The sequence below is a fragment of the Staurois parvus genome, unplaced genomic scaffold (genome assembly GCF_062004578.1).
Source record: "Staurois parvus isolate SC_StPar_1 unplaced genomic scaffold, SC_StPar_1.0 ptg000657l, whole genome shotgun sequence".
In the NCBI taxonomy this organism is placed as follows: Eukaryota; Metazoa; Chordata; class Amphibia; order Anura; family Ranidae; genus Staurois; species Staurois parvus.
The window spans coordinates 5,466,887-5,493,445 of NW_028318453.1; the positions used below are offsets into that span (position 1 = coordinate 5,466,887).

Here is a 26,559-nt window from a genome sequence, read left to right on the forward strand (position 1 = left end):
TTTTTTTTAACCCTGTCTATTGGACACTAAATGACCAAGGGCCCCTAAAACCTTTGCTAAGAAACTAAATGAACTGTTTGGTGATAGCTTGTGTTGAACAGCACACATTGCCAGGATCGTGAATAGTAAGAACAGCTCCCAATGCATGCTTTGACATAAAGGATGTAAAAGTACCCAGAAAAAAAAAGATATCTTCTAGGGCATTTATATGAGAGTTGTGCCTGGATGATGGTGAGAAAGAGTAGGTACAAATAAATACTGAATAGTATGGACAAGCCTTCAAGATGTCATAGGAACCTGAGCTGGTTGCTTGAAGAGAAACTATATTGGTTTTGGGCTGATTGTGATTTGATATCCTTCTATCCTTGTCATGGCACATGCTATTCCCAGCCTAGTTGTTAAAAGTCTGGTACTACAGTGGCCCTGTTGCCTTGCTGTTTTTACCTGCTGGCTGCAAATGGCAAAATAAGATATTTAGAACTGAAGCCATAGGGCATTTCCTTACCAATCTGGGCATTTGGATATCACTGACTTTGTTGTTTGCCTATACATGCCTTGGGAAGTGTACTCTAGCATGGATTGTGACTTCCAAGCTGTCTAAATTTATGGCTACCATATAATTACAGTATGTTTCATATCATAAGAATACTTCCTGTTGTCTTAGATTAGTATTAGTTGGAAAATTTAACACAGAAAAGTCCATCAATTCACTTTTTGACATGTTTCAGGCATAATTATAGTGTTATAAGTCTGATGGAACCTGCTTGATGATTCCAGCTATGGTTAGACAGCCACATATTGATCGGTATTCCGCTCACTGTTTGCTGTTCTAGGACAAACAATCCAAATCTCAAATGTGCTGCTTAAAATAAATCCTAAAATTTACTTTATTGCAAGTGTCTAATGCTGTTTTAAATCATGGCTATGATGACTAGAACAAATTTGAAATCCTTTGGTGTCTTTAGATGCCACGTTTTAAAGTCTCCTTGCTTTCAAGTACTGTTCTTTTGCACTATAGTGGTGAGAAAGACTGTGGATTCCTGAAATAGAAAGTTACTTTTGATAAGATGCTTAACTTGACAAATATCCCCAGATACCTCTTTTTAGAAGAATACCGATGACCAATATAATAGTTTATCATAATATTGCATATGTGGATATTTTAAATGTGTGGCCTCCCTTCATTTTAAATGTTTTTTTGCTAAGGGCTACACTTAGCACACCCTTTTTTGAAGTTGCTAATAAACTATTTTGCACTTTTAAAAAGTAATTTGTGGTAGATATCTCAAGTTTGCCTTTTGTGTTCCATGCACATATTTTTTAAAGTTAGGCTACCCTCCACTTATGCGTATCATTTGTGTTTATTTAAAGAAGTATAGCCAAAGCTATGAATCACAGGAGTGCAGTTTCTTCTGTGACCCGCTGTCGACTGATGTCACACAGCTGGTCCAGACTCTGAAAAGATCCACACCAAAGGTTGGGATCCACCCAGAAGCTTGGACTGGCAGCTGGCTCCGTTCCCTCTCCTCCCCAGCCTGGCATTCCAGCGAGCGTTTTAGGGACAGAGTAGATAGCCAGTGACTGACAGTCACCGATCTCTGCTCAGCGCGAAGGGGGAGAACTGAGCAATCAGCAGTGTTTAATCACCCAGTTCTCATTGCAGAGCCGGCAGGGGACAGATGCTGCATTCACCTAGGTGAGTGTATTTTTTTTTTTTATGAATTCCATACTCCTGGGCAAAACAATTACCTTTTCTTTACAGCAATAAAAACACGACAGTGAGTCTAACTCAATTCAAAAATAACAATTTTTTTTTTTTGGGGGGGGGGGGGGTGGCTGGAGTTGAGACGCACTCAAGAGATCTTATCCCTTTCCAAGGGAAATCTTTTCTGAGGAGGGACATTTTGTCTTAATCAGATGCTCGTATGAGTTGATTTTTTTGCAGATTTAAGGTAGCGAATTTTTTTTTAGAACAGTGTAAATGAAAATGAATAACTAATTATAAAGTGTCCATTAGCACCCAATATATAGTGCAGTGTTTCCACTTTTATATTGAATTCTTCTCAATAAAGTGCTCCGTGCTCTGCAAATCACAAAGTGACTTTGTGTTAAAAAAAACGCAGTGTGATGTGTGATCTGTGCCTCTTCCTTTGACCACACTCAAAAGATAAGATGGCCCCCTGCTATTAGCAAAATAGTGAAATGAGTTCCTGCTGGTGAGGAAACCTCCACTGTTCCACTCACTCTTGTTCTCCACTCTCTTTCAGATATTCAACTTACTTTAATGATGTGAGGTATGATGGCAATGAGTAAGGGTGACTGGTACTTCAGGCAATGGAAATCAGAGGAGAAGAGGGAACCCTTATAGTGTAGTATTCATTTTTTATTTACAAAATAGTTAAAATTGCACTTACATCTAAAAAAAACACATCCACTTTCAACAAGAGGTAAACCTTGTAAGGCAGCCGAATCACAGTCAGGGAAAACCACTGGCCCATGGACCGGATATGACTTCACTGGAAACCAACCAACGCATTTCGCCCCTCCCACTGAGTGTCTTAAGAGAAATCTTAGGTAGTGTAGGGATTGATTGAGCCACCAGTTCATAACAACCTTTTATGTTTTTCAGACAGGTGATCTTTTGAAGGAGAATATAGAATTGAAGGGTAATGTTGTCACTCTAAAGGAAACCATCAACGTTCATGAGACAGAATCAAAAGCCAGCAGGGAAACCATCATGAAACTTGTTTCTGAAATAAACAAAGAGAAAAAGAAGAGCGGTTCATTTGTTCAACAAATAGACACTCTCTGCAAGGTATGTGTGAAATAATTATGTTACTAATAGATGGGATAACTAAAAGCAAGGCTAAGATATAGGCTTGATGTTAATGATGCTAAATCTATGAGGGACTGCTGTTTTGTGATGGACATAATTTATATTTTGAAAACACTAACAAATTCTGCTGTAAGGGACCGCCCGGCGGTACCACTAGCACTCCACTAAATAGGTGTTTCCAGAGCACGGAGTCTAAGTCCCAGGGGACTTGTTCACCAGGGCCCCTGATGGTGGGGATGGACTTGGAGCCCCCCGAGACCAGGTCGTGGCTACTGGGCAAACCCGTTAGTGGTAGTGGTATTCGCCGAGGGCTCCTGCGGGGAAGAGCCTGATATGAGGAGGTCAGGAGACCCCACTGGGAGGGATGGACGGATGGATGGATGGATGGCTGAGCAGGTGCGGGGTCAGACAAGCCGGGTCGGTAACAGGGAGGACGGTATGGTACAAGGCAGCGGGCAGAGAATAGTCGGGTCACACGCCAGGTCAGCAACAGCAGGTCAGATCCAATAGGGGGCATTCAAGAGAGAGGTCAGGCAAAGCAAGGGTCAGGGCAGGAGAAATACAGCAAGGTCAAGCACAATCCGGGTCAGCAACTTACTATTCACAGGTTCGCAGATACAGGATACAGGTAAGACCAGAAGGCACTGAATGACAGCTCAGGGCCATTTAAATATCCCGCCCTGCGCTGCCATTGGTGCCCAGCGGGCGGCCGCGGCTTCTACTGCGCATGCGCGAACTCGAACGCCGCGGCCGGCCCGGACCTAATGCTCGAGTCCCAGCACAGGGCGGCACACTGCGCCTGCGCCGGGACCATCACGGCGGAGACCGAGGGGATCCCTGACATTGCCCCCCCCCTACGGGCAACCTCCGGATGCCCACCCGATCCCTCCACCACGGGTGATCGCGAAAGAACCTCCGGACAAGTCTAGGTGCATGGACATTATGGGCAGGTTCCCAAGAATTATCCTCAGGGCCATAGCCCTTCCATTTGATTAGGAATTGGGTCTGGCCCCCCCTCCTTCGGCACTTCAAGATTGATTCCACCTCAAATTCCTCTTCCCCTTCTACCGATATGGCCTGCGGAGGCCCAGATTCTCGTTCAGGGAAGGTATCCGGGACTACTGGCTTCAGCAGGGACACATGGAAGACTGGGTGGATCTTGAGTGTGTCAGGGAGGACAAGTTCGTAGGCCACCTCGTTGACCATCCGCTTAACGCAAAAGGGTCCTATAAATTTAGGGCCTAATTTCTTTGAAGGGCAAAGCATCCTTAAGTTAGAAGTAGACAACCAAACCTTCTCACCGGGTCGCAACACCAGATCTCCCCTTCGTCTCTTGTTGAATGCCCTCTTGTAGTCATCTTGGGCCCGAATTAGGGCTTCCTGTAGCTTCTTGTTGTTCGAGGAGAAGAACGTCAATGTATCCTGCGTTGCCGGAATTGGGCATTCCGGGACCAAGTCCGGGAGGAAGGTAGGGTGAAACCCACAATTGGAGAAGAACGGGGACTGCCCCGTTGCCGAATGGCACGCGTTGTTGTACGCGAATTCCGCCAAGGGTAGAAGTGGTATCCAGTCATCCTGGGCAAAAGATGTATAGCAGCGCAGGTACTGCTCCAGAGTCTGGTTGGTTCTCTCGGTCTGTCCGTTGGACTGAGGGTGAAATGCAGAAGAGAGGGACAGTTGGATGTTCAGAGCTTTACACAGAGCCCTCCAAAATCTTGAGGTAAACTGAACCCCTCGGTCAGAGACGATGTCTTCAGGGACCCCGTGCAGTCTTACAATCTCTCGAATGAATACTCGCGCAGTTTCGTCTGCCGACGGAGTCCTCCTTAATGGTATAAAGTGGGCCATCTTAGATAAACGGTCCACGGCCACAAGAATTGCTGTGTGGTCCCGTGAAGGTGGGAGCTCGACTATGAAGTCCATCGAAATTTTCTGCCAAGGCCGTTCGGGAATTGGTAAAGGCCGCAGAAGACCCCAAGCCTTGCACCTTGATGGTTTGTTCCTCTGGCAGGTGATGCAGGAGTTGACGTAGTGTTTGCAGTCTTTTGCCATGTCCGGCCACCAGAAGGAGCGTCGGAGGAGCTCTAAGGTCTTGGCCGACCCAAAGTGCCCTGCCATCGGGTGGTCATGGCAATGGCCCAAGACCAGAGTTCGGATTCCCTCTGGCACCACAATCCGATCTTCCTTCCACAGGAGTCCCCCTTTGTTCTGGAGGGGCACCCCGGCTGGGATGGATAAGGCCGTGGACGCCTCCATTATCTTGGAACGAAGGTCCGTCTGGAGCGCCAAGAAGTTTCCTGAAGACAGGATAGTGTCGGGCGCTGGGGCCTCCTTGGCGTCCTCGTACATTGGTGACAACGCATCTGGCTTCGTATTCTTTGATCCCGGCCTGTATGTAATGTGGAAATTGAATCTTGAGAAGAACAGTGCCCATCTCGCCTGTCGTGGGCGTAAGCGTTTGGCGGTCCTCAGGTACTCCAGATTCTTATGATCCGTAAATATTAAGATGGGGTGTGAGGCTCCTTCCAGCAGGTACCTCCATTCCTCTAACGCTGTCTTAATCGCCAGAAGTTCACGATCACCGATATCGTAGTTCCTTTCCGCCGGGGTGAGTTTCCGTGAGAAGAATGCCACAGGGTGGAGCAATTCCCTGGTGCCCTTTCGCTGGGACAGGATGGAACCTACCGCATTCTCTGACGCATCTACCTCCAAGATGTAGGGTAAGGCGGCATCGGGGTGACCCAGGATGGGTGCCGAAGTGAATAGTTTCTTCAAAGCTTCAAAAGCTTCCTGCGCCTCTGGCGTCCACCTGAATCGAGTTCCAAGCTTGGTTAGCTGAGTAATGGGGGAGACCAGACCCGAGAAGTTCTTGATGAACTTGCGGTAAAAGTTTGCGAACCCGACAAACCGTTGGACGCCCTTCCTGTCTGTGGGTTCAGGCCAATCCAGTATTGCAGAGACTTTCTGAGGGTCCATCGCGACCCCCGCGGTGGAGATAATCAGACCCAGAAAAGTAATACTAGACTGTTCAAAGCAACATTTGTCAGCTTTGGCGTATAAGCCATGCTGCCGCAACCGCCCTAATACCTTTGCTACGTGAACCCTGTGCTCCCCCAGAGAAGGTGAAAAAATCAAAATATCGTCTAAGTAGACTGTAACAAAGACATCCAGGAAATCCCTAAAAATGTCGTTCACAAAGTGTTGGAAGGTGGCGGGTGCATTGCACAGACCGAACGGCATGACCAGATACTCGAAGTGGCCGAAGCGGGTGCGGAATGCCGTTTTCCACTCGTCCCCCTCCCTTATGCGAACCAGGTTGTACGCTCCCCTTAAGTCCAGTTTTGTGAACACCACTGCCGCCTTTAAACTCTGGAATAATTCTGGTACCAACGGCAGGGGGTAACGGTTTTTGATTGTAACTCTATTCAATTCCCGGTAATCAATACACGGTCTCAAGGTCTTGTCCTTATTTTCTACAAAGAAAATCCCTGCCCCTGCTGGAGAGGTAGAGGGGCGGATGAATCCCTTCTGCAGGCTGTCCTCAATGTATTCCCTAAGGGCCCCCAATTCGAGCTCCGAAAGGGGGAAGATCCGCCCGAAAGGGATCTCTGAGCCAGGTAACAGGTCGATGGGACAGTCATACGGGCGGTGGGGGGGTAGAGTATCTGCTCCCCGTTTACTGAATACATCAAGGAATTCATGGTAGGCTGCCGGAATGACCTGTCTTAAGTCGGCATCCCCCTCTGAGCACACAAGGACCTGGGGAACCCCCGGGCCCGAAGTGCGGCAGTGTTCCCAACAGTATGAGGAAGGGAACGAGACTACCCTGGTTTCCCAGTCAATCTGGGGGTTATGAGCCCGTAACCACGGAAGCCCCAGAATGACTGGAAAAAGGGGTGATGCAATGGCATCCAAGCGGAGGAGTTCCTGGTGTTGGCTGGCAATGGTGGTAGAAATGGAAGGAGTCTCCTGGTTAACCACCCCTGATCTTATCCGGGACCCATCGGCCAGAAATATGTTGAACCCCTTTTCTTTTGGTTGGAGGGGAATACCCTGCTGGTGAGCAAAATTAATATCTACAAAACAGCTGCATGCCCCCGAGTCAATAATGGCTGTCACTTCCACGGTCCTTTCTGGCAGCTGAAAGGAGAGGGGTACAACTAAGTATTGGGAAGAATGAACATCGCCAACAGATAAGGAAGAAGAGGTGCACTTACTCAGTTTCTGCGGGCAGGATCATACCATGTGACCAGCTTCACCACAGTAGAGGCATAGGTTCTGGGAGCGTCTGCGCTGGCGTTCCTCTGGAGATAGCTTAGGTCGCGCCAGGCCTAGCTGCATGGGTTCAGGAGCATCCTCCGGTGGTGGGTTCAGGAACTGTGGCCTAGTGGATTGGCTGTGACCCTGGAAAGACCCCCGGGAACCTCCTCGACCCTGACCGGACCTCTCAAACCTGCGTTCCCGCAGTCTTCGGTCAATCTTGATGGTTAGTGCAATTAAGTCTTCAAGTGCCTCAGGCATTTCTACCCGGGCGAGCTCGTCTTTCAGGGCCTCTGACAGGCCCATGCGGAACTGGTGCACAAGGGCAAACTCGTTCCAGCGTGTGTCCCCCATCCAACGCCTAAAGTCAGAGGCGTACTCCTCCGCCGCCCGTCGGCCCTGCCGGAGTGTGTAAATGGTAGCTTCGGCCGAAGCTGCCCGCTGTGGGTCATCATATAAGATGGCCATTGCGTCAAAAAAAATGTTAACTGAGCCTAGGTGGGGGTCATTGTTCCCTCTCAGTCGGTGGGCCCAGTCTTGGGGTTCACCCTGCAGGAGGGAGATGACAAACCCCACCTTTACCGATTCCGTCAAAAAAGTACGAGGTTGCAACTCAAAATAGAGAAGGCAGGATTCACGGAACGACCTGAAGCGTGTGCGGTCCCCGTGAAAACGCTCCGGTAGGGGTACCCGGGGTTCAGTCATAGGAAGTGATGCGGGAACCCCTGAAGCAGGCCCAGGGGCCGCTACGGGCGGAGGTGCGGGGGTCGGGGCCTGTGGTGCAGGGGCAGATATCGTGCAGGCCTGGAACCGATTTTCAATCTGCAAACACCTGTCCTGTAATACGTTTACCGCTTGCGTCAAGGAAGCCAGGTGCCTACAAACTTCCTCCAGCGGGGAGGGTCCTCCTCGAGGCTCCGTCATGGCCTTCTGGTACTGTAAGGGACCACCCGGCGGTACCACTAGCACTCCACTAAATAGGTGTTTCCAGAGCACGGAGTCTAAGTCCCAGGGGACTTGTTCACCAGGGCCCCTGATGGTGGGGATGGACTTGGAGCCCCCCGAGACCAGGTCGTGGCTACTGGGCAAACCCGTTAGTGGTAGTGGTATTCGCCGAGGGCTCCTGCGGGGAAGAGCCTGATATGAGGAGGTCAGGAGACCCCACTGGGAGGGATGGACGGATGGATGGATGGATGGCTGAGCAGGTGCGGGGTCAGACAAGCCGGGTCGGTAACAGGGAGGACGGTATGGTACAAGGCAGCGGGCAGAGAATAGTCGGGTCACACGCCAGGTCAGCAACAGCAGGTCAGATCCAATAGGGGGCATTCAAGAGAGAGGTCAGGCAAAGCAAGGGTCAGGGCAGGAGAAATACAGCAAGGTCAAGCACAATCCGGGTCAGCAACTTACTATTCACAGGTTCGCAGATACAGGATACAGGTAAGACCAGAAGGCACTGAATGACAGCTCAGGGCCATTTAAATATCCCGCCCTGCGCTGCCATTGGTGCCCAGCGGGCGGCCGCGGCTTCTACTGCGCATGCGCGAACTCGAACGCCGCGGCCGGCCCGGACCTAATGCTCGAGTCCCAGCACAGGGCGGCACACTGCGCCTGCGCCGGGACCATCGCGGCGGAGACCTAGGGGATCCCTGACATCTGCACAGTTGCAAAAAGGAGCCCTTGTTTCTTTAGCATAGATCAGTTACATTTAGTGGACGCAATGTCACAACAGGACGGTAACAATACACACAAGATGCACTCTACAAGGATGATAGCATGTGGTGAAGGCAATTTAATATGCCTTGTGTTTTAACAGCTTCCGCGCTGCCCTATAGCAGAAATACTGCCACAGGGCACACGGGTGAGCAAAATCACGGATATATACGTAATTTTGCAGTTTCGGGTAGGAAAACTGCCCGCGCTGCCATTCGCGGCCTTGGCTGTCAATCACTGGTGATTCCCCGCCACCACCCGGCGATTGCCAAGTATCACCGACATGGTAGAGACCTGTGTATAAACAACACAGATCTCTCCCCTGTCAGTTCCTGCACACTTTGTATGGCTCTCCATAGCAGAGCTATACAAAGCAGTGTGCTTGCAATATAAAGCACGCACACAGTGAAACAGCACACAGTTATCCCTTTGATCACCCCACATGTTAACCCCTTCCTGCCCAGTGCCATTAGTACAACGTCAGTGCTTTTTATTAGCACTGATCACTGTACTGGTGTCACTGGGGATGTCAGTGCCACCAAGTCAGTTCCCTCCCAGTGTCAGAATTCCTGCCACAGTCCCGCTATAAGTCACTGATCATCGCCATTACTAGTAAAAAAAAAAAATTCAAGTATATATACCACCATTTGTAAACTTTCACGCAAACCAATTAATTTACATGTATTGGGATTTTTATTTAGCAAAGACATGGAGCAGAATACATTTTGGCCTAAATTTATGATAAAATTAGATTTTTTCATTTTTTTTACTGGACATGTTTAATAGCAAAAAGTCAAAAATATTGTTTTTTTTTTGTTTCAAGCGCAAACAATATAAAATGCAGAGGCGATCAAATACCACCAAAAGAAAGCTCTGTTTGTGGGATAAAAAGGATGTCAATTTAATTTGGGTGCAGCATTGCATGAATGCGCAATTGTCAGTTACAGTAACACAGTGCTGTTTCGCAAAAAATGGCCTGGTCAGGGCAGGGGGTAAATCCTCTGGAGGGCAAGTGGTTAATGTGCCTTAAGTTTAAGATAGGTTTGGGTGATAGTTGCCTCTGGCATCACTTCTCCATTAGCATCAAGCATATACCAGTGTTGAAAGCAAGCCTTTTAATATAGGTCTCCTTTTCCAAATTGTGATGATAACTTGCCTTTAGCACCCAGCTCACTTTAGTTCACCCTAAATCCTCCCCACCACCCTTGGTCTTCGCTGTACTCACCACTATGGGTGATGAGCTGTCAGTGCTCACACAGCCAGTGTAGCAGTCCGGGGTTGAGAAATCTACTCTTCTCCCTCTTCTTTCTGCCGCACTTCTGAGATGGATCAGGAAGATGTCCTGTGGTGGCACTAACAATTACAATCGCTTTGATCTGTCCCTTGAGAACTGCGGAGAGAAGGAGAAAAGTGGGGAATTTCAAACGTTTTCACCTGGTGCGTTTTTTGGAAAGGGCCAGGGACTTTTAAACTCAAAACTTTGAGTTTTTGGTTCAATAGACTTCAATGGGGATGCTGCATAAATGCATGTTGTGAGTTTTTTGATGCGTTTTTGACGCGTTTTGTGTTTTAATCTGCCCAGCAACAAGTTGAACCCCCCAAAACACAAAAAGGTATAAAAAATGCATGTGCTAAAAATGCACTGCAGAAATTAATCAAACACAAACTGCATAGGTGTGAACCTAGCCTTAAAGTGTTACTAAACCCACAACAGTAAAATTAGTCTGTATATGCAGTAAAGCATGCTTGTTATACTCAGCATTGTATTTACTGCAAGGCAAACAAGGCGTTTTCCCAGGGCGGCAATTTTCAGGGGGCAGCACCGCCCACCCCTCTTCCAGAAGAACGGACACACGTGGCAGGGAAGAGGACCTGGTGAGGCTCCCCCATGGAAGCCGAGCAGACTGTATGCTGTTGGAGGGAGTAAACTTGCCGCAGCCATAAAATGAAGGAAGACACTGGGCTTGGCTCCGGGGATGGCAGGCTGCTTTCCAGAGAGGTTAAGGTTAGTGCTTGGCTGCGGCAGAGGCTGGGAGGGGGTTTGATGTCGGAGAGTGGCGATGGTAGGGCCCAGGTGGTTGTGGGGGCACCCATTTTTAGTGTTGCCTAGGGCAGCACAAGAACTAAATACGCCACTGGTTATACTCACTGTGGAACCTAAGGTGTTAATCCTCTGCATTGTGTAAAAAGGCTGTTTTATCCTGTTTTCTCTGCCCCTCTACTTGTTCAAATATCCACGTCTTATCTACTGAACCTGTAGCCATTCTGCACATGATCAGTTTAGTGTGTATTGCTAGAGAGCTTTTCTTGGGAGAGTGCATGTGATCAACACAGAGCCAATCAGCACTGTCAGGGGTTTTGTATCCTCCTAGAACAGAAAAAAAACTCCTCCTACATGCTTTAACCAGTGCTCTGCTGAACACTGATAGAAGTCACAAGACTGCTCTAACTGCTGATGAGAAAAGGTATTAAGCAGTTTATATTTACTAAAATGATTGCATTTCTTGTTCTGTGTACTGTGGGAGACCAGATATAGTGAATGCAGGGTCCTGGGTTTAGTAACACTTTAAAGCATAATTAAACCCAAAAACAGAAATGTAAGATATTGCAGCTTACCAGTTTTTAGGTGTGGTGGCTGAATTTGTTTTCTCTTTTGAGGCTAAGGTCATTATTAACAAGTACAGTGTCCATGTTACTTCATGTAAGATTGGCAGAAAGCACAAACATCCTTTTCTTTCTTGTGTTAACCTATTCCCATCATCCCCCATGTAATAGAGATGAACAAAGGCAGACATGTTTGAAGTCCAGCTTGGATAGCAACAGTGTTTACCTACTTGCATAAAGTGGAGGAGTGCGCATAGCCACCCAGGGACCAGAAGCGTGTTATTCGCAGGGTTACTAAGTGAAAATAAAGGGAAAAAAGCCAGGAAAAAAGAACATTTATGCAGGCACTTCACCTAAGAAGTAGAAAACTGCAATATATTAAATTATTGCTTTGGGTTTATTTTAAAATTTTACAAAATGTCAGCTCATTTGCAGCACATTGTAATCTTAATGGTAGATGAGTATCAACAAGTACCTCATTTTTTAAGTAACTACAAATGAAAATTTGTTCTTTACCAAGGAAGACTTTCCGAGAAAGCTCCCACCAGGATGCTGATTATTGGAACCTTGTATGCCTGCATTTACTAGCTAAGGCTAGGTTCACATCTCCGCATTCCTGCGTGCCGCATTTTGTGCCAGCACGAGAGCCCATTCATTTGAATGGACTCCCATGCCCCGGGACACGCAGGGAAGAAGTCCCTGCACTTCTTCGGAAAATGCAGCCCGCACAGGAACCTCCCAGTACGGTTGCGATTTCCAGTGCGGGCGGCGTGCCCTTAGAATTAATGGCACCCGCCCGCGGGTCTGCATTCCTCTGTGCGGGTGGTGCTGCTGCACGGATTTTTGTGCGGATCCGCAGCCTCACCACCCGCACAGATGTGAACCAGGGGTAAAGCATTGAGCACGTTTCAGCTGCTTCCTGATTAACTGCCAGAAATTTGCTTGACCCTAGGTTCACACCTAAGTGTTTTCCACAGCGTTTTGCAGAAATGCAGTACAGTCCATTTGACATGATTTCCAATAGAACACGTTCACATCTCCGCATTTTCACCCGGTGCGTTTTTTGGAAAGGGTCAGGGACTTTTTTAAACATAAAAAGTTGCGTTTTTGTTTTTATAGACTTCAATGGAAACAATGCAGAAAAGCATGTAGCACAGTTTTGCTGCATGTTTTGCTGCATTTTTGCGGCAACAAGAAAAAAAACCCTGCAAAATGCATAAAAAATGCAGCAAAAATGCAAAATGTAAAACGCAATGCAAAACGTACTGCAGAAATGGATCAAACGCAAACTGCATAGGTGTGAACCTAGCCTGATGGGTGGCCCTGTTTATTGAAAATCAGAAGAAATCAGCATAAAATTGTCAGCTGAACTGCGGTTGCATCCAATCAAATGTTCGAGTATTCCGATACTTGCCAGTGGCAGCTGTCAGAATACAATAGTCGGCACTGGAGATTCATCTATCTACAATGAATAGTGTATGTTGATGAATTTGTCAGATTTTTTTTGTTCAGCCTGTAGGCCAGTGTATGGCCATTATCGCCAAAATTATTCACTGATTTACTTTACTGTTATATTATCCTATGTCCATGCACACATAGACTGTAATCAATGTTTTTTTGCAGGGCCGTTTTTTGGCTGTAAGGCTCCATGCACACTGGACGTTTGAATAACGCTGGTAACATTAGCTGTGTAAACTCACGTTGAAAGTGTGAGTTTTTCTGCTTTTTTAGCGTTTTTGCATTAGCGTTTAGCAGCGCTTTACTGTGTGTAGCAGCGTTTGCAGTTTTTAGCGGTTTTTTACCCCCCCCCAAAATTTGAAGGGTCAAAAAAAGTCTAAAAAGCAGGCTTGCAGCTTTTTACCGCGTTTTGCCACTTTTTCAGCGTTAAGAGTGTTTTTACAGCTAAAAAACTCCTCTAGAAACCCACTAGTCCTGGGCTTTTTTCCAGCTAAAAAATGTCCCTGCCAAAAAATGTTGATTACAGCCTATGTGTGCATGGACACATAGGATAACACAGCCTTTCTTAACCAAAGTGCCTTGGCAAAGTGTCTATTGCATTTCCATATTGTGTGTTCTGTGGGAGACCAGATATAGTGAATGCAGGGTCCTGGGTTTAGTAGCACTTTAAAGAGGCGGCAATCTGCCTGAACAACATGGGATAAGTCAAAGACCAACCGAACAGTGTCGCCCAGTGTCTCCTCCTCACACCTGATTTAAACCTCTAGTTGTCGTACTACTGTGTCGCAATCGCTTGCATTGCATGGCAATCATGGGTTAAGGTCAGGTGGTGAGGAGGTAACATATTGCCTGCTCACCACCTATCAAACACACTCGGATCGCTTTTCAGAAGAGCACCAGTGTCTGCTGCACTTGTGTATCAGTGCTTAGTTGCATTCGGCAGTGGCAGCCTTAGGGTTGGTTCAGATATAAAGTTGAGGTGGTGGTAAAACCCTACAGTTGAGTTGCGGTTTTACTGCCCCTATTCCTACTCTCTACACATGTCACAGCACGAATTAAACCTGCTGTTGCTTTTGGTGGGTGCTACCGCCTGCCAATTGTGACCCATTCAAGTAAATGGGGCCACTCTGCAAGCACCCGGCAACTGCGTACTTCTACATGGTCCAAAGGGTTAAAGCAGGTGGTGAGAAAGCAACACAATGCTGTTGTTTTAACCCCTTGTTTGCTGTACTGCACGGGGTTGCAGGGCACTTGCAAAGCGGCCTCACTTCAATGGGTCATGCTTGACAGGTGCTACACTCACCAATCATAACAGGGCATATAACTCCTGCTGTGGCTGTGACATGTGTACACCCCTGGCCACTGCAGGTAATGTGGGTGCAGTAGGAGTGGGGGTGGTCAAAACATGTCTTAACTATGAGCTTTTACCACCCCCCAAACCTCAAATGTATATGAACCCTTACTGTTCTGAGCCCCCTATAAGGCTGTTTTCACACTAATGTGCTGCGGTTTACTCAAACTGTGGGTGCAGTGCAGTGCATCTGTGACTTTCCTGGATTAGCTGCGCTTTGTCATAGACTTCTGTTATATAGTATCCTGCATTCAGGAGTTTTGGTGTGCTTTCAGAAAGTGCACCAAAAAGTGCATCAAACCCACAGGATATAATAGAAGTCTATGTCCAAATCCAAAGGAAAGCTTCAGGTACCCTGTACTGCATGTGCAGTGTGGGTAAACCGCAGTGCATCAATGTGAAAGCAGCCCTATACTATTATGCCCAGTGTATTGCTTCACACTGACTTGAAGGTCTCTTCTTTCCTGCTGCTGGCACCACTCTGGAGATCTCTACCCGGGATAAGAGGTGGAGTGCAGCTGGTATCACTCCACATGGAACAGGAGCCGGCACTACAGAGGAGGCAGAAGCTTATATGGCTCTTACTCCCTACTACAGCTTCAAATTTAAAAGTAGTCCCTCTGCATTGCCTTCTGTTTGATGCTCTGGGACGGCGGGTCAGCAAGTCCAGACCATGATCTATCAGTCACTTGGCTGCGATCTACTGGTAGATCATGATCTGCTGGTTACTGACTCCCATAATAGGTATTCCAATCCATCTCCACTCTGTCCTCAACTAAAAAAAAAGGTTTTGTCCTCCTGAGGAATTACCCCCTTCTTGATCAGGCCATTTTTTGCGTTACGGTGCTGCGTTACTTTAACTGACAATTGTGCGGTCATGCAACGCTGCACCCAAATGAAATTTATGTCCTTATTTTCCAACTAATTGAGCTTTCTTTCAGTGGTATTTGATAGCCTGTGCGTTTTTTATTTCTTGCGCTATTAAAAAAAAAAAAAAAAAGTACATTTTGAGAAAAAAACAATATTTTTGACTTTTTGCTATTAAACATGCCCAGTAAACAAATTTTAAAAATCTAATTTTGTCATAAATTTAGGCCAAAATGTATGTCTTTGCTAAAAAAAATCCCAATACGTGTAAATCAATTGGTTTACGTGAAAGTTATAGCATTTACAAATGGCGGTATGGATACTGGAATTTGTTGTTTTATTTTTTATTTTTACTAGTAATGGCAGCGATCAGCAACTTATAGCATTCTGACACTGGGGGGAACTGACTTGGTGTCACTGACTTCCCCAGTGATACAAATACAGTGATCAGTGCTAAAAAAAAGTACTGACACTGTACTAATGACACTTGGCATGAAGGGGTTAACATCTGGGGCAATCAAAGGGTTAACTGTGTGCTGTTTCACTGTAAGCTGTGCCCATGTGCTTCACTGTAATCACACTGCTTTGCATGGCTGTGCTGTGCACGAGCTGACAGGGAGGAGAACTGTTTTGTTTACAAATAGTTCTCCTCCCCGTTGGAGATCCTCGGCAATCACCAGGCGTCGGTGAGTATTCACCGGCCGGGACCCGGTGATTGACAGCCATGTCCACAAATGGCGCGAATGCCTTGTGCGTGCCCCCTACCCAAAAATGCAAATTCACATATATATAGGTGATTTTGCGCACCCGTGCTGCCCTGTAGCAGTATATCTGCTATAGGGTGGTCGGGAAGCTGTTAATTACATTTGCTAACATGTAATGTATTTGTTGATGGGCAACTCACACTTCATTTGAATTTCACTTCAGAATTTGGAGAGTGTCAGTGATGCCAAACAAGCTTTCGAAAAGGAGACTATAATGCTGCAGGACAGGCTCAAGGCATCACAGAGAGCCTGGGAGGCCTGCAAGCAAGAACTGAACCAGGTGAAGAAAAGTTCCACCAAGCTAGACATGTCTCTGAAGAGCAGCGTTGGGGAGGCAAAGGCTGCCCAGAATCTACTGGACTTATTCATGGATGAGGTTGCCGCAGCTCTCAGTGATGCTTCTATAACTGTGAAGCCAAAAGATGAAACAATTTTGGAGAGAATACATGATTTACAGAAAATGGTGGAAAGCAAAAAAATTGTAAGTAATCGCAAGTTTCAAAGAGGCCCTGTTGCCAGACCATACATTTCAACCAAAAATCTTGCCATAAGATTATATGTACATTTAACTTATTTTATGTAAATTATTTACTTGTAGAAGTCAGTCTTCCTTGTGTAGACAGCCAAATGCCCTGAGACTGCTGCTGGCTGCCATCATATTGGATGTAATGTCAGTAGCCCCAGCAATCCCAAAGTGGGGACACTTACAGCTGGGGTCAGAAACCTTTTTCACATTAAAGCGGAGTTCCAGACGGTTTTGTGTTTATTAAACTATTTTAAACATAAAACAGTTTAGTTACAGTATATATATGTTTTCCTAGTGTTAGTTTTGGTTTTTGCCAGGAATCGACTTTAAACTGACATCAAATCTGGCCTGCAAACGTTTTAGTAAGACATTTAATAATCCGTGAACTTGCTTTTTTGCAGTTAAACAGGGCTTATGAGTCTGTGCTTGTGGATCAGACAAAGAAATTAGAATTCTTTTGTAGGCTTGGTTTAATTATTGCTGAAAAGAGCTGATAATTTTTTTTCCTTTGATCTCCAGGGGCACCTTAACCCCATCATTTGTTCCTTTTCAGAGAGGAAATAAGATTTAGTCTAATAGATGACTCTTTTTCCAAATATTTAATATGCCTCTATTCAATCTGACACAGATTGTGATGAGTTTTTATCATATAAGTAATTATTAAACCTTAATCTGGTATTGAATCAACAATATTGAATCATCTAGTCAAAATTGAGGAAATACAGGTTGCTTTTTCTTTGGGGACCCATTCAAACTTAGGCATTCCACTGCACCGTGTAGAGCTATTCACCCTGAAGTCATCACAGAGGACAAGGGGGCACTCTTTACGTCTGGAGGAAAAGAAATTTAATCTCCAAACATGGAAAGGTTTCTTCACAGTGAGAGCTGTGAAAATGTGGAATAGACTCCCTCAAGAGTTGGTTCTGGCCAGCTCAGTGGATTGCTTTAATAAAAGGCCTGGATTCTTTCTTAGATACACAGAATATAACTGGATACTAACATTTATAGGTAAAGTTGATCCAGGGACAGGGGCGGACTGACCATTTGGAAACTCGGGCACTGCCCGAGGGCCCGGGGTCAGTAGGGGGCCCCAGGAGATGCCTCTGGTACCTTTTTCATAGGTTTTTTTGAGTTTGGGCAAGGACACAGGGGCCCCATGATCCCCTATTGCCCGGGGGCCCCATGAGTTTTCAGTCCGCCCCTGTCCAGGGAATATCCAATTACCTCTCAGGGGATCAGGAAGGAATTGTTTTCCCTGCAGAAGCAAATTGGATCATACTTTGCTGGGTTTTTTTTGGCCTTCCTCTGAATCAATTGTGGGTATAGGATTATAACTTTTTTTTTTTAATGGTTGAACTGGATGGACTTTTTTCTTTTTTCAGCCAGACTAACTATGTAACGTGCATTAAAAAGCATTAAGGCATGCAATAATGTTCATTGAATTAAGGTAGCACATTCACAATGAATGCTCAGTGGTTGAAAATACACACCCTTTTTAAAAATACAGCTCATCGCAATGCATGGTATACGCATTGTGGTGCGCTGCAGTGTGTTAGGCTCTTCTGTACAACGACTTGGGGTGCCATTCACAATGGATGGCACCCCAATGCACCACACATAGAAATGGTCACCTACCACAACTGACACAACAAAATGAGTGTTAATGGGACTTATTAGCATTGGGAAGGAGATGTTTTGAATCCCTCGCCACTGAATTAATCCATGTTGATCAATTAAATCAAACTCTTTTCCCGTTTATGAAATTAAAGTTAAAGTAGATTTTAAACCAGATCTTACAGTGGATATAAAAAGCCTACACACCCCTGTTAAAATGTCAGGTTTCTGTGGTGTAAAAAAAATGAGACAAAGATAAATCATTTCATAACGTTTCCACCTTAATGTAACCTATAAACTGTACAACTCTGTGCACACCCTTAAACTAATACTTTGTTGAAGCACCTTTTGATTTTATTACAGCAATCAGTCTTTTTGGGTATGAGTCTATCAGCATGGCACATCTTGACTTGCAAAAACACTCCAAATCTGTTAGATTCTGATGGCATCTCCTGTGCACAGTCTTCTTCAAATCACCCCACAGATTTTCTTTCGGATTAAGGTCTGGGCTCTGGCTGGGCCATTCCAAAACTTTAATCTCCTTCTGGTGAATCCATTCCTTTGTTGATTTGGATGTATGCTTTGGGTCGTTGTCACGCTGAAAGATGAAGTTTCTCTTCATATTCAGCTTTCTAGCAGAAGCCTGAAGGTTTTGTGCCAATATTGACTGGTATTTGGAACTGTTCATAATTCCCTCTACCTTGACTAAGGCCCAAGTTCCAGCTGAAGAAAAACAGCCCCAAATCATGATGCTGCCACCGCCATGCTTCACTAAGGGTATGGTGTTCGTTTGGTGATGTGCAGTGTTGTTTTTGTGCCAAACATATCTTTTGGAATTATGGCCAAAAAGTTCAACCTTGGTTTCATCAGACCATAACACATTTTCCCACATGCATTTGGGAGACTTCAGGTGTGTTTTTGCTAAATTTAGCCAGGCTTGGATGTTTTTCTTCGTAAGAAAAGGCTTCCAACTTGCCACTCTACCCCAAAGCCCAGACATATGAAGAATACAGGAGATTGTTGTCACATGTACCACACAAATATTTCTTACTGTTGAACGGTGCCACTGGACATATATAGGTGTTAATATGAAATACAAGGGGGGGGGGGGCAGCTATCTAGATCTTGGAACCCAAGGTATTATACCACAATTAATATTTAGAACAGCGCTCCTTGACCCCTTATCTTATAGCATAAATATGCAGACCATCTTTATATGTAAAAAAATGAAAAACAAATATAAATAAATAAAAAAATCTCTAAATGTGCAAATAATAAATTATTTTTCAACCATTAATAATGCAGAATATATATATTAAGTGTAAAACAAAAATATTATCATGTCAGATCTCTCCACCCAACACCATAATAATATCATAATCTTCCAATATCACCAATCATTAATCATCAATAAATATATATACCAATTCGTGCATATATAACAACACTTATGTGACAATGTGTCCATCCAACCAATATCACTGTGTTAAAACGTCCATAAATTGATATGCCTAAAAAAAAGTCCTCTAGTTTATCTCTTTAAACCATATGTGTCTTAAAACACCACCACACTGTGTTATTACACCACCAGACAAATTGAATAAACTCACCAGAGCTCCGTGCTGGTAATGTTATAAACCAGCTAATGCGCAGTGGCTCTGGGAGTAATGATCTGCAGGGATGCCAAATAACTCTTACACCTCCTTAACTGTATACTCCTCGTATATATGTATGGAACCACATGGGAGGAAAGGAAGAGGAAGCTTCATAGTGTAAAACCATTAAAATGCTTTATTGCATTAAAAGATATAAATCGCACTCACAATATAAAGTGCCATCGCCGACACTAGCATAAGCCACATGTATGCCTTTTAAAAATGGTTAACTCCTGTCTCAGCAAACATCGGCAGCTCACCCGTACGTGGTGACGTCACCTCCGAGAACCCTCGGGGCTCTCAGAAATGCAATGAGCTCCTAATATCCTATAGTGAGCTGACAATGCTGCCTCCACTGCAATGAAATCCCAATCAGTGTTGTCACTTTTGCCTGCTGGATTACAGCACTCCCTCATTTCATAGCCCATCTTTGTTTATCCTAATAGCTACCTTGGAGCTGAACACACAATCAGTGGAGTTTGAATGGTAAAGTGGCTGAAGGTTTTTTTTTTACCTTAATGCATTTTCTGCATTATAGTAACAAATCTTCTATTGTCAGCTCCCCCCACCCTCCTAAACACTTACCTGAGCCCCAATCTTGATCTAGTGCTGTGCCTGAGAGCAGCGGTGCGGAGTTAGTGAAACAGTGGGAGCCATTGGCTTCTGCTACTGTCAATAAAACCTAGTGACAAGGGAACAGGAGGTGGGGCTCAGCCACACTGGGTGTGTCTATAGACACACATAGCATGGCTCAGGATTGAGCCCGCATTTGTGCCATCATAAGAAGTTGCTTCTTATGGGGGGCACACGGAGAAGAGGGGGAACCAGGAGCGCTGGCAGGAGACCTGAGAAGACGAGGATCGGGGCTATGCCATGCAAAACCAGTGCACAGAGGAGGTAAGTATGACATGTTTGTTGTTAAAATAAATTACTTTACAATCAATTTAACTGTTTGTTAGCCTGTAGTGCCAATGGTGTCACAGTAGATGCATGAAAATATTGTTTTCTTTCTCAGCAAATCAGTGCTGCTACCTTGTCTTCCAAAAGCTTTTCACACACATGCTGTGTGTAAAGAAATGGTTTTGGGGGAAAATGGTTCTGGAGATATCTTCATCAACAGGAACTGATGCAGGGCAACTTGCTGATCTAATGTCCAAGCAGATGTCTTGATGAAACAGGCAGGAGTGTATTTACCATAAGGCAAACAAGGCATTTGCCTAGGGTGGCAATTTTCAGGGGTGGCAGCAACTCCCCTTGGAAGGAGGGAGGGAAGAAGGGACACATGCGGCATGAGGACCTAGTGGGTTCCAAGAGATGCTGTGGGTTTCATGACAGTGTATGCACAGCAGGGGTGTTCTTGGTCAATGTCAGGCTCTTTCTGGTGGGGGCGCCAATTTTTGTGTTGTCTCTAGGGCAGCACCAAAACTAAATACACCACTGAATACAGGGCATACTGTACAGTTGTTTCCTGCTACAAGGACAAGATAAAAGAAAATAGTAGTGACATGCTCTAGAGCAGGGGTGTCAAACTGGCGGCCCTCCAGCTGCTGTGAAACTACAAGTCCCATCATGCCTTTGGGAGTCATGCTTGTAACTGTCAATCTTGCAATGCCTCATGGGACTTGTAGTTTGACAACAGCTGGAGGGCCAACAGTTTGACACCAGTGCTCTAGAGGGAGAAGAGGAGGTTTGGAGGTACATTTTGCTACTGGCTATGGATAAATTTCTGGGTCCCATGTCAAGTGGCTGCCTGCTGCATAGTAACAACGGAGCTGCTCACTCGGCACTTGCGCCATTCCAGAATGATTTGCATTTTTCGCAGTGAATGCAAGGCATTCTCTGACTGGACAAGGTGAAGAGATGGAGTGGTCTCCACCTTACCCAATAAGAAAACACTTTGCATTCATTGGATCAATGTAACTTTGCAATAAAATCTAAAATCTATACCTGGAGTTAATCTAGAAAAGCTAAGTTCGCTATTTTGTAAACGAATAATAAATGCACAGAATTTTGCTGCTAAAAGAATGCACATTTGTTTTTTATTTTTTTTTGCCATGGAACGTGCAAAGCATTGCACCAGTTGATCCCAGGGGTAATATCAGTGGATCCCAGAGGCAATATCATGCTCCTGCAGACACTCCTGACTGCTCTCTGCCCATACCATCATACGGGCAGACCGTTACTCAGCTGCAGGAAGTGTCAGTGAGCTACGAGGATGCTGATGAGCACCCTGTTAGTTCATTTTCAAGCTGTCTGCCATGATGATCCCCCACCCACTTGTTACTAAAGGTGAACTTATCCTTTAACCACTTCCCGTCCGGCCGCTGTTTATAAACGGCAGGACGGGACACCTACAGGAGCGGGTTGCCGTCTCTAAACGGCACCTTGTGTCTGAGGCTCGTGCGCGGCTCCTAGAGCGCGCACCCGCGAGCCCGATGATCGCCGAGTCCGACGGACACGGTAGATTACGTGACATGGTATGGGACCAATGAAATCGGTCCCATACCATGTGATCAGCTGTGTCCAATAAGGACACAGCTTAAGTGTAAACAAAAGCCGCATGGTGCGGCTTCCGCCTCCTTCTCCTCACACGGAGTTGTCTGTGAGAGGAGAAACAGCCAAGAAGAGGTAGTAGTCAACTGCCCTCCACCTCAGTGACACCTGATCGCCCCTAAAGTGTCCCTGATTGCCCCTAAAGTGGCCCTGATCGCCCCACGTGTCCCTGATCACCCCAATAAGTGCCTTGATTGCCCCAACAAGTGGCTTTGATTGCCCATAAGTGGCCCTGATTGCCCCCACAAGTGTCCCTGATTGCCCCAAGTGGCCCTGATCGCCCCAAGTGGCCCTGATCGCCCCAAGTGGTCCTGATCGCCCACAAGTGGCCCTGATCGCCCACAATTGGCCCTGATCGCCCAACAAGTGGCCCAGCAGTGTCCCTGATTGTCAGTGCCCCTGATCACCACATAGTGGCCCAGCAGTGTTCCTGATCTCCACAGTGTCCCTGATCGTCACAGTGTTCCTGATCGCCACACAAGTGGCCAAGCAGTGTCCCTGATCGCCGCAGTGGCCAAGCAGTGTCCCTGATCGTCACACAAGTGGCCCAGCAGTATCGCCGCAGTGGCCAAGCAGTGTCCCTGATTGCCACACAAGTGGCCCAGAAGTGTCCCTGATTGCCGCACAAGTAACCCAGCATTGTCCCTGATTGCCGCACAAGTGGTCCAGCAGTGTCCCTGATCGCCGCAGTGGCCCTGATTGCCGCAGTGGCCCAGCAGTGTCCCTGACCACCACACAAGTGGCCCAGCAGTGTCTCTGATCACCGCATTGGCCCAGCAGTGTTCCTGATCACCACACAAGTGGCCCAGCAATGTCCCTGATCACCGCATTGGCCCAGCAGTGTTCCTGATCACCACACAATTGGCCCAGCAGTGTCCCTGATCCCCACATTGGCCCAGCAGTGTTCCTGATCACCACACAAGTGGCCCAGCAGTGTCCCTGATCGCCGGACAAGTGGTCCAGCAGTGTCCCTGATCACCGAAGTGTCCCTGATCACCGCAGTAGTCCAGCAGTGTTTCTGATTGCTACACAAGTGGCCCAGCAGTGTCCTGATCATCGCAGTGGCCCAGCAGTGTCCCTGATCGCCGCAGAAGTGGTCCAGCAGTGTCCCTGATCGCCGCAGTGTCCCAGCAGTGTCCCTGATCACCGCAGTGTCCCCGATTGCTGCACAAGTGGTCCAGCAGTGTCCCTGATCACCGCAGTGTCCCTGATTGCCGCAGTGGCCCAGATCACCACACAAGTGGCCCAGCAGTGTCCCTGATCACCACACAAGAAGCCAGCAGTGTCCCTGATCGCCGGACAAGTGGTCCAGCAGTGCCCCTGATCACCGCAGTGTCCCTGATCACCGCAGTTGCCCAGCAGTGTTTCTGATCGCCACACAAGTGGCCCAGCAGTGTCCTGATCATCGCAGTGGCCCAGCAGTGTCCATGGTCGCCGCACAAGTGGTCCAGCAGTGTCCCTGATCGCCACAGTGTCCCTAATTGCCACAGTGTCCCTGATCGCCACACAAGTGGCCCAGCAGTGTCCCTGATCACCGCAGTGGCCCAGCAGTGTCCCTGATCACCATACAGTGGCCCAATCAGTGTCCCTGATCACCTTACAGTGTGCCTGTTCATAAAGTGTCCCTGATCTCTGCCACACCAGTGGATCCTGTTCACTGCCATCGTCTGTGAGGAGAGAGATCCAGTACAGCTAACTGTGAGTAATTTTCAGCCTTTGCACAGAGTTTACACACACTCACAAAACATTGCCAGCCACCTCACTGTATCTCTGATTTTTGCCCAACAGTGACTAGTGTGAACCAACTGCAGCCAGATATCTGTCCCTCACTGCAACACCATCCTGATCACTGCCATACCAGTGGGTCCTGATCAGTGTCAAAAATATGGCCAAAAGATCATATACAAGCGAGGAGGCATTTCAAATTCTGAGTATGACAGATGAGAGTGACGGAGAACTCTCACTGTCAAACTCTGATTCTGTATATGAACCAGAACACAGCAGCGGTTCACTCTCTGAATCAGAAGAAGGTGTTCCAACAAAAAGAATGAGGAACTCCAAGGAGCAGCAAGCAACCACCAGCAGCTCAATACGTTCTTCTGATATGGCTACTACCAGCACTGTAAGTGCAAGTTCTAGTATTCAGGTGTCACATCAGCCACCAAGGATTAGGGCCCATACTGCTGTCCCAGATGCTCTTTTAAACCCTGTGTGGCTACCTTCAGGATCAGGAGCACCTATAATTCCCCCATTCATAGCCCAGTCAGGCATTCAGGCAGAAACCCAAAATTTTACAGCCATTGATTATTTCCATTTATTTTTCACTGAAGAGTTTTTGAATTCAGTTGTGCACCAATGCAATATTTTCGCCCAGCAATTAATCACTCAAAATCCCAACTCCTGTTATGCTCAAACATTTGAGTGGAAATGCCTCACAGTTGAAGAATTTAAAGTGTTTCTTGGCCTTACATTTAATATGGGACTAACAAAAAAAAATGAACTGCATGCTTATTGGTCGACAAATCCCATTCAACACATGCCGCTCTTTTCTGCCACTATGTCCAGGACCCGCTGTAAAACAATTCTGCACTTTCTACATTTCAACGATAATTCCCTGTTCCCCCCCAGAGATCACCCCGAGTACGACAAACTTTATAAAATTCGTCCACTAATCAATTATTTCAACCAAAAATTTTCAGAAATATATTGTCCTGAAAAAAACATCTGTGTCGATGAATCCCTAATCCATTTCACTGGGAGGCTGATCATAAAACAGTACATTCCAAGTAAACGGGCCAGATATGGGGTGAAGATGAACAAACTCCATATCTACGAGGGAAAGGACAGTCAGCTAGAGCCCCCTGAATGCCCAGCCTATATGGGGATTAGTGGAAAAATTGTCTGGGACCTGGTATACCCCCTCTTCAATCAGGGGTACCATCTTTACGTGGACAATTTCTACACAAGCCTGCCCCTTTTCCGCCACCTTTATCTCAAGGACACTGTAGCCTGTGGCACAGTTCGACCCAATCGGAAGGGATTTCCACAACAATTGGTTGCCACCAAGCTAAACAGGGGGGAGTCAGCTAGCTTGAAAAATGAAGAGATCCTGGCCCTTAAGTGGTGAGACAAACGGGATGTGTATGTCCTTTCATCTATCCATAATAGCAGCTCATTGGAAATTCAAGGAAGTCGCGGTCCCATCCGAATACCCCAATGCATACACGAATACAACCTGTTCATGGGGGGAGTGGATTTAAATGATCAAATGTTACAGCCCTACATACCCAACAGAAGATCAATCTACTGGTATAAAAAAGTATCCTTCTACCTTTTCCATATGGCCCTGTACAATTCCTACATCGTTTTCCAGAAGTCCACACAAAGACCTGTCACCTTCTTACAATATCAGGAAGAGATTATCACATCCCTCATCTATCAAGTAAGACCCGTACCTGAACAAATTCGGTCTGATTCAGTGAGCCGATTGCATGAAAGACATTTCCCCAATATCGTCCCCCCTACCGAAACAGACCGCAATCCTCAAAAGAGATGTCGGGTATGCTCCAAACATAGAATTCGATCTGACAACCGATACTACTGTCCCCAGTGTCCCTCAAAGCCTGGTCTCTGTATAGAAGAGTGCTTCCGTATCTACCATACCGCACTACGTTATTAGTGAAGTACGGTGAAGATATATTTCATTGTCCTCTGTTTGCTATTTCCCTGCCACGTTTCTGCCTGTTGCCTGAATTCATTTTCCTGCCTTCCATCTGAACTGTCCTCGGCCTGTTTATTGACCATGCCTCTGCTTGCTGCCTGAACTGACCTCGGCGTGTTAATGGACCATGCCTCTGCCTGCTGCCTGAACTGACCTCGGCCTGTTACTCGACCATGCCTCTGCTTGCTGCCTGAACTGACCTCGGCCTGTTAATCGACCATGCCTCTGCCTGAACTGACCTCAGCCTGTTAATCGACCATGCCTCTGCCTGCTGCCTGAACTGACCTCGGCCTGTTAATCGACCATGCCTCTACCTGCCTCCTGGACTGATCTTTTGCCCTCCCACTTTAGTAGTGGGATTCAAGACAACACAGGGGTCTCACGTATGTGAGGGGATCCAGAGTAGTGTTTCCGAGCAGAGAAAACTTTTTTGTTTTCTTTGGGTTTTTAATTCCCGGATCAGGGTCTGGAGACCAGAGGCTTCAAAGAGATTTGGGTGGGATGAAGCCTCTACCCCTTTGTCCAGTCTTACCTAACCAAGGCCCTAAGCTTAATGTTTCTGCCTGGACCAATCCTTTTACCACGTCTTTGCTTGCTGTCTGTATTGACTGTGGCCTTTTTATGGACCATGTTCCTGTCT

General features: G+C 46.4%; 1 protein-coding gene across 1 annotated transcript in view; it reads left to right on the forward strand.

Moving 5' to 3' along the window:
• CCDC170 (coiled-coil domain containing 170) overlaps positions 1 to 26,559 on the forward strand; it is a 116,249-nt gene that overhangs the window by 49,434 nt on the left and 40,256 nt on the right. The window contains exons 7-8 of the mRNA XM_089694283.1: positions 2,630 to 2,815; positions 16,014 to 16,331. Coding sequence (XP_089550409.1) covers positions 2,630 to 2,815; positions 16,014 to 16,331 — 504 coding nt within the window. The remainder of the gene's footprint in view (positions 1 to 2,629; positions 2,816 to 16,013; positions 16,332 to 26,559) is intronic.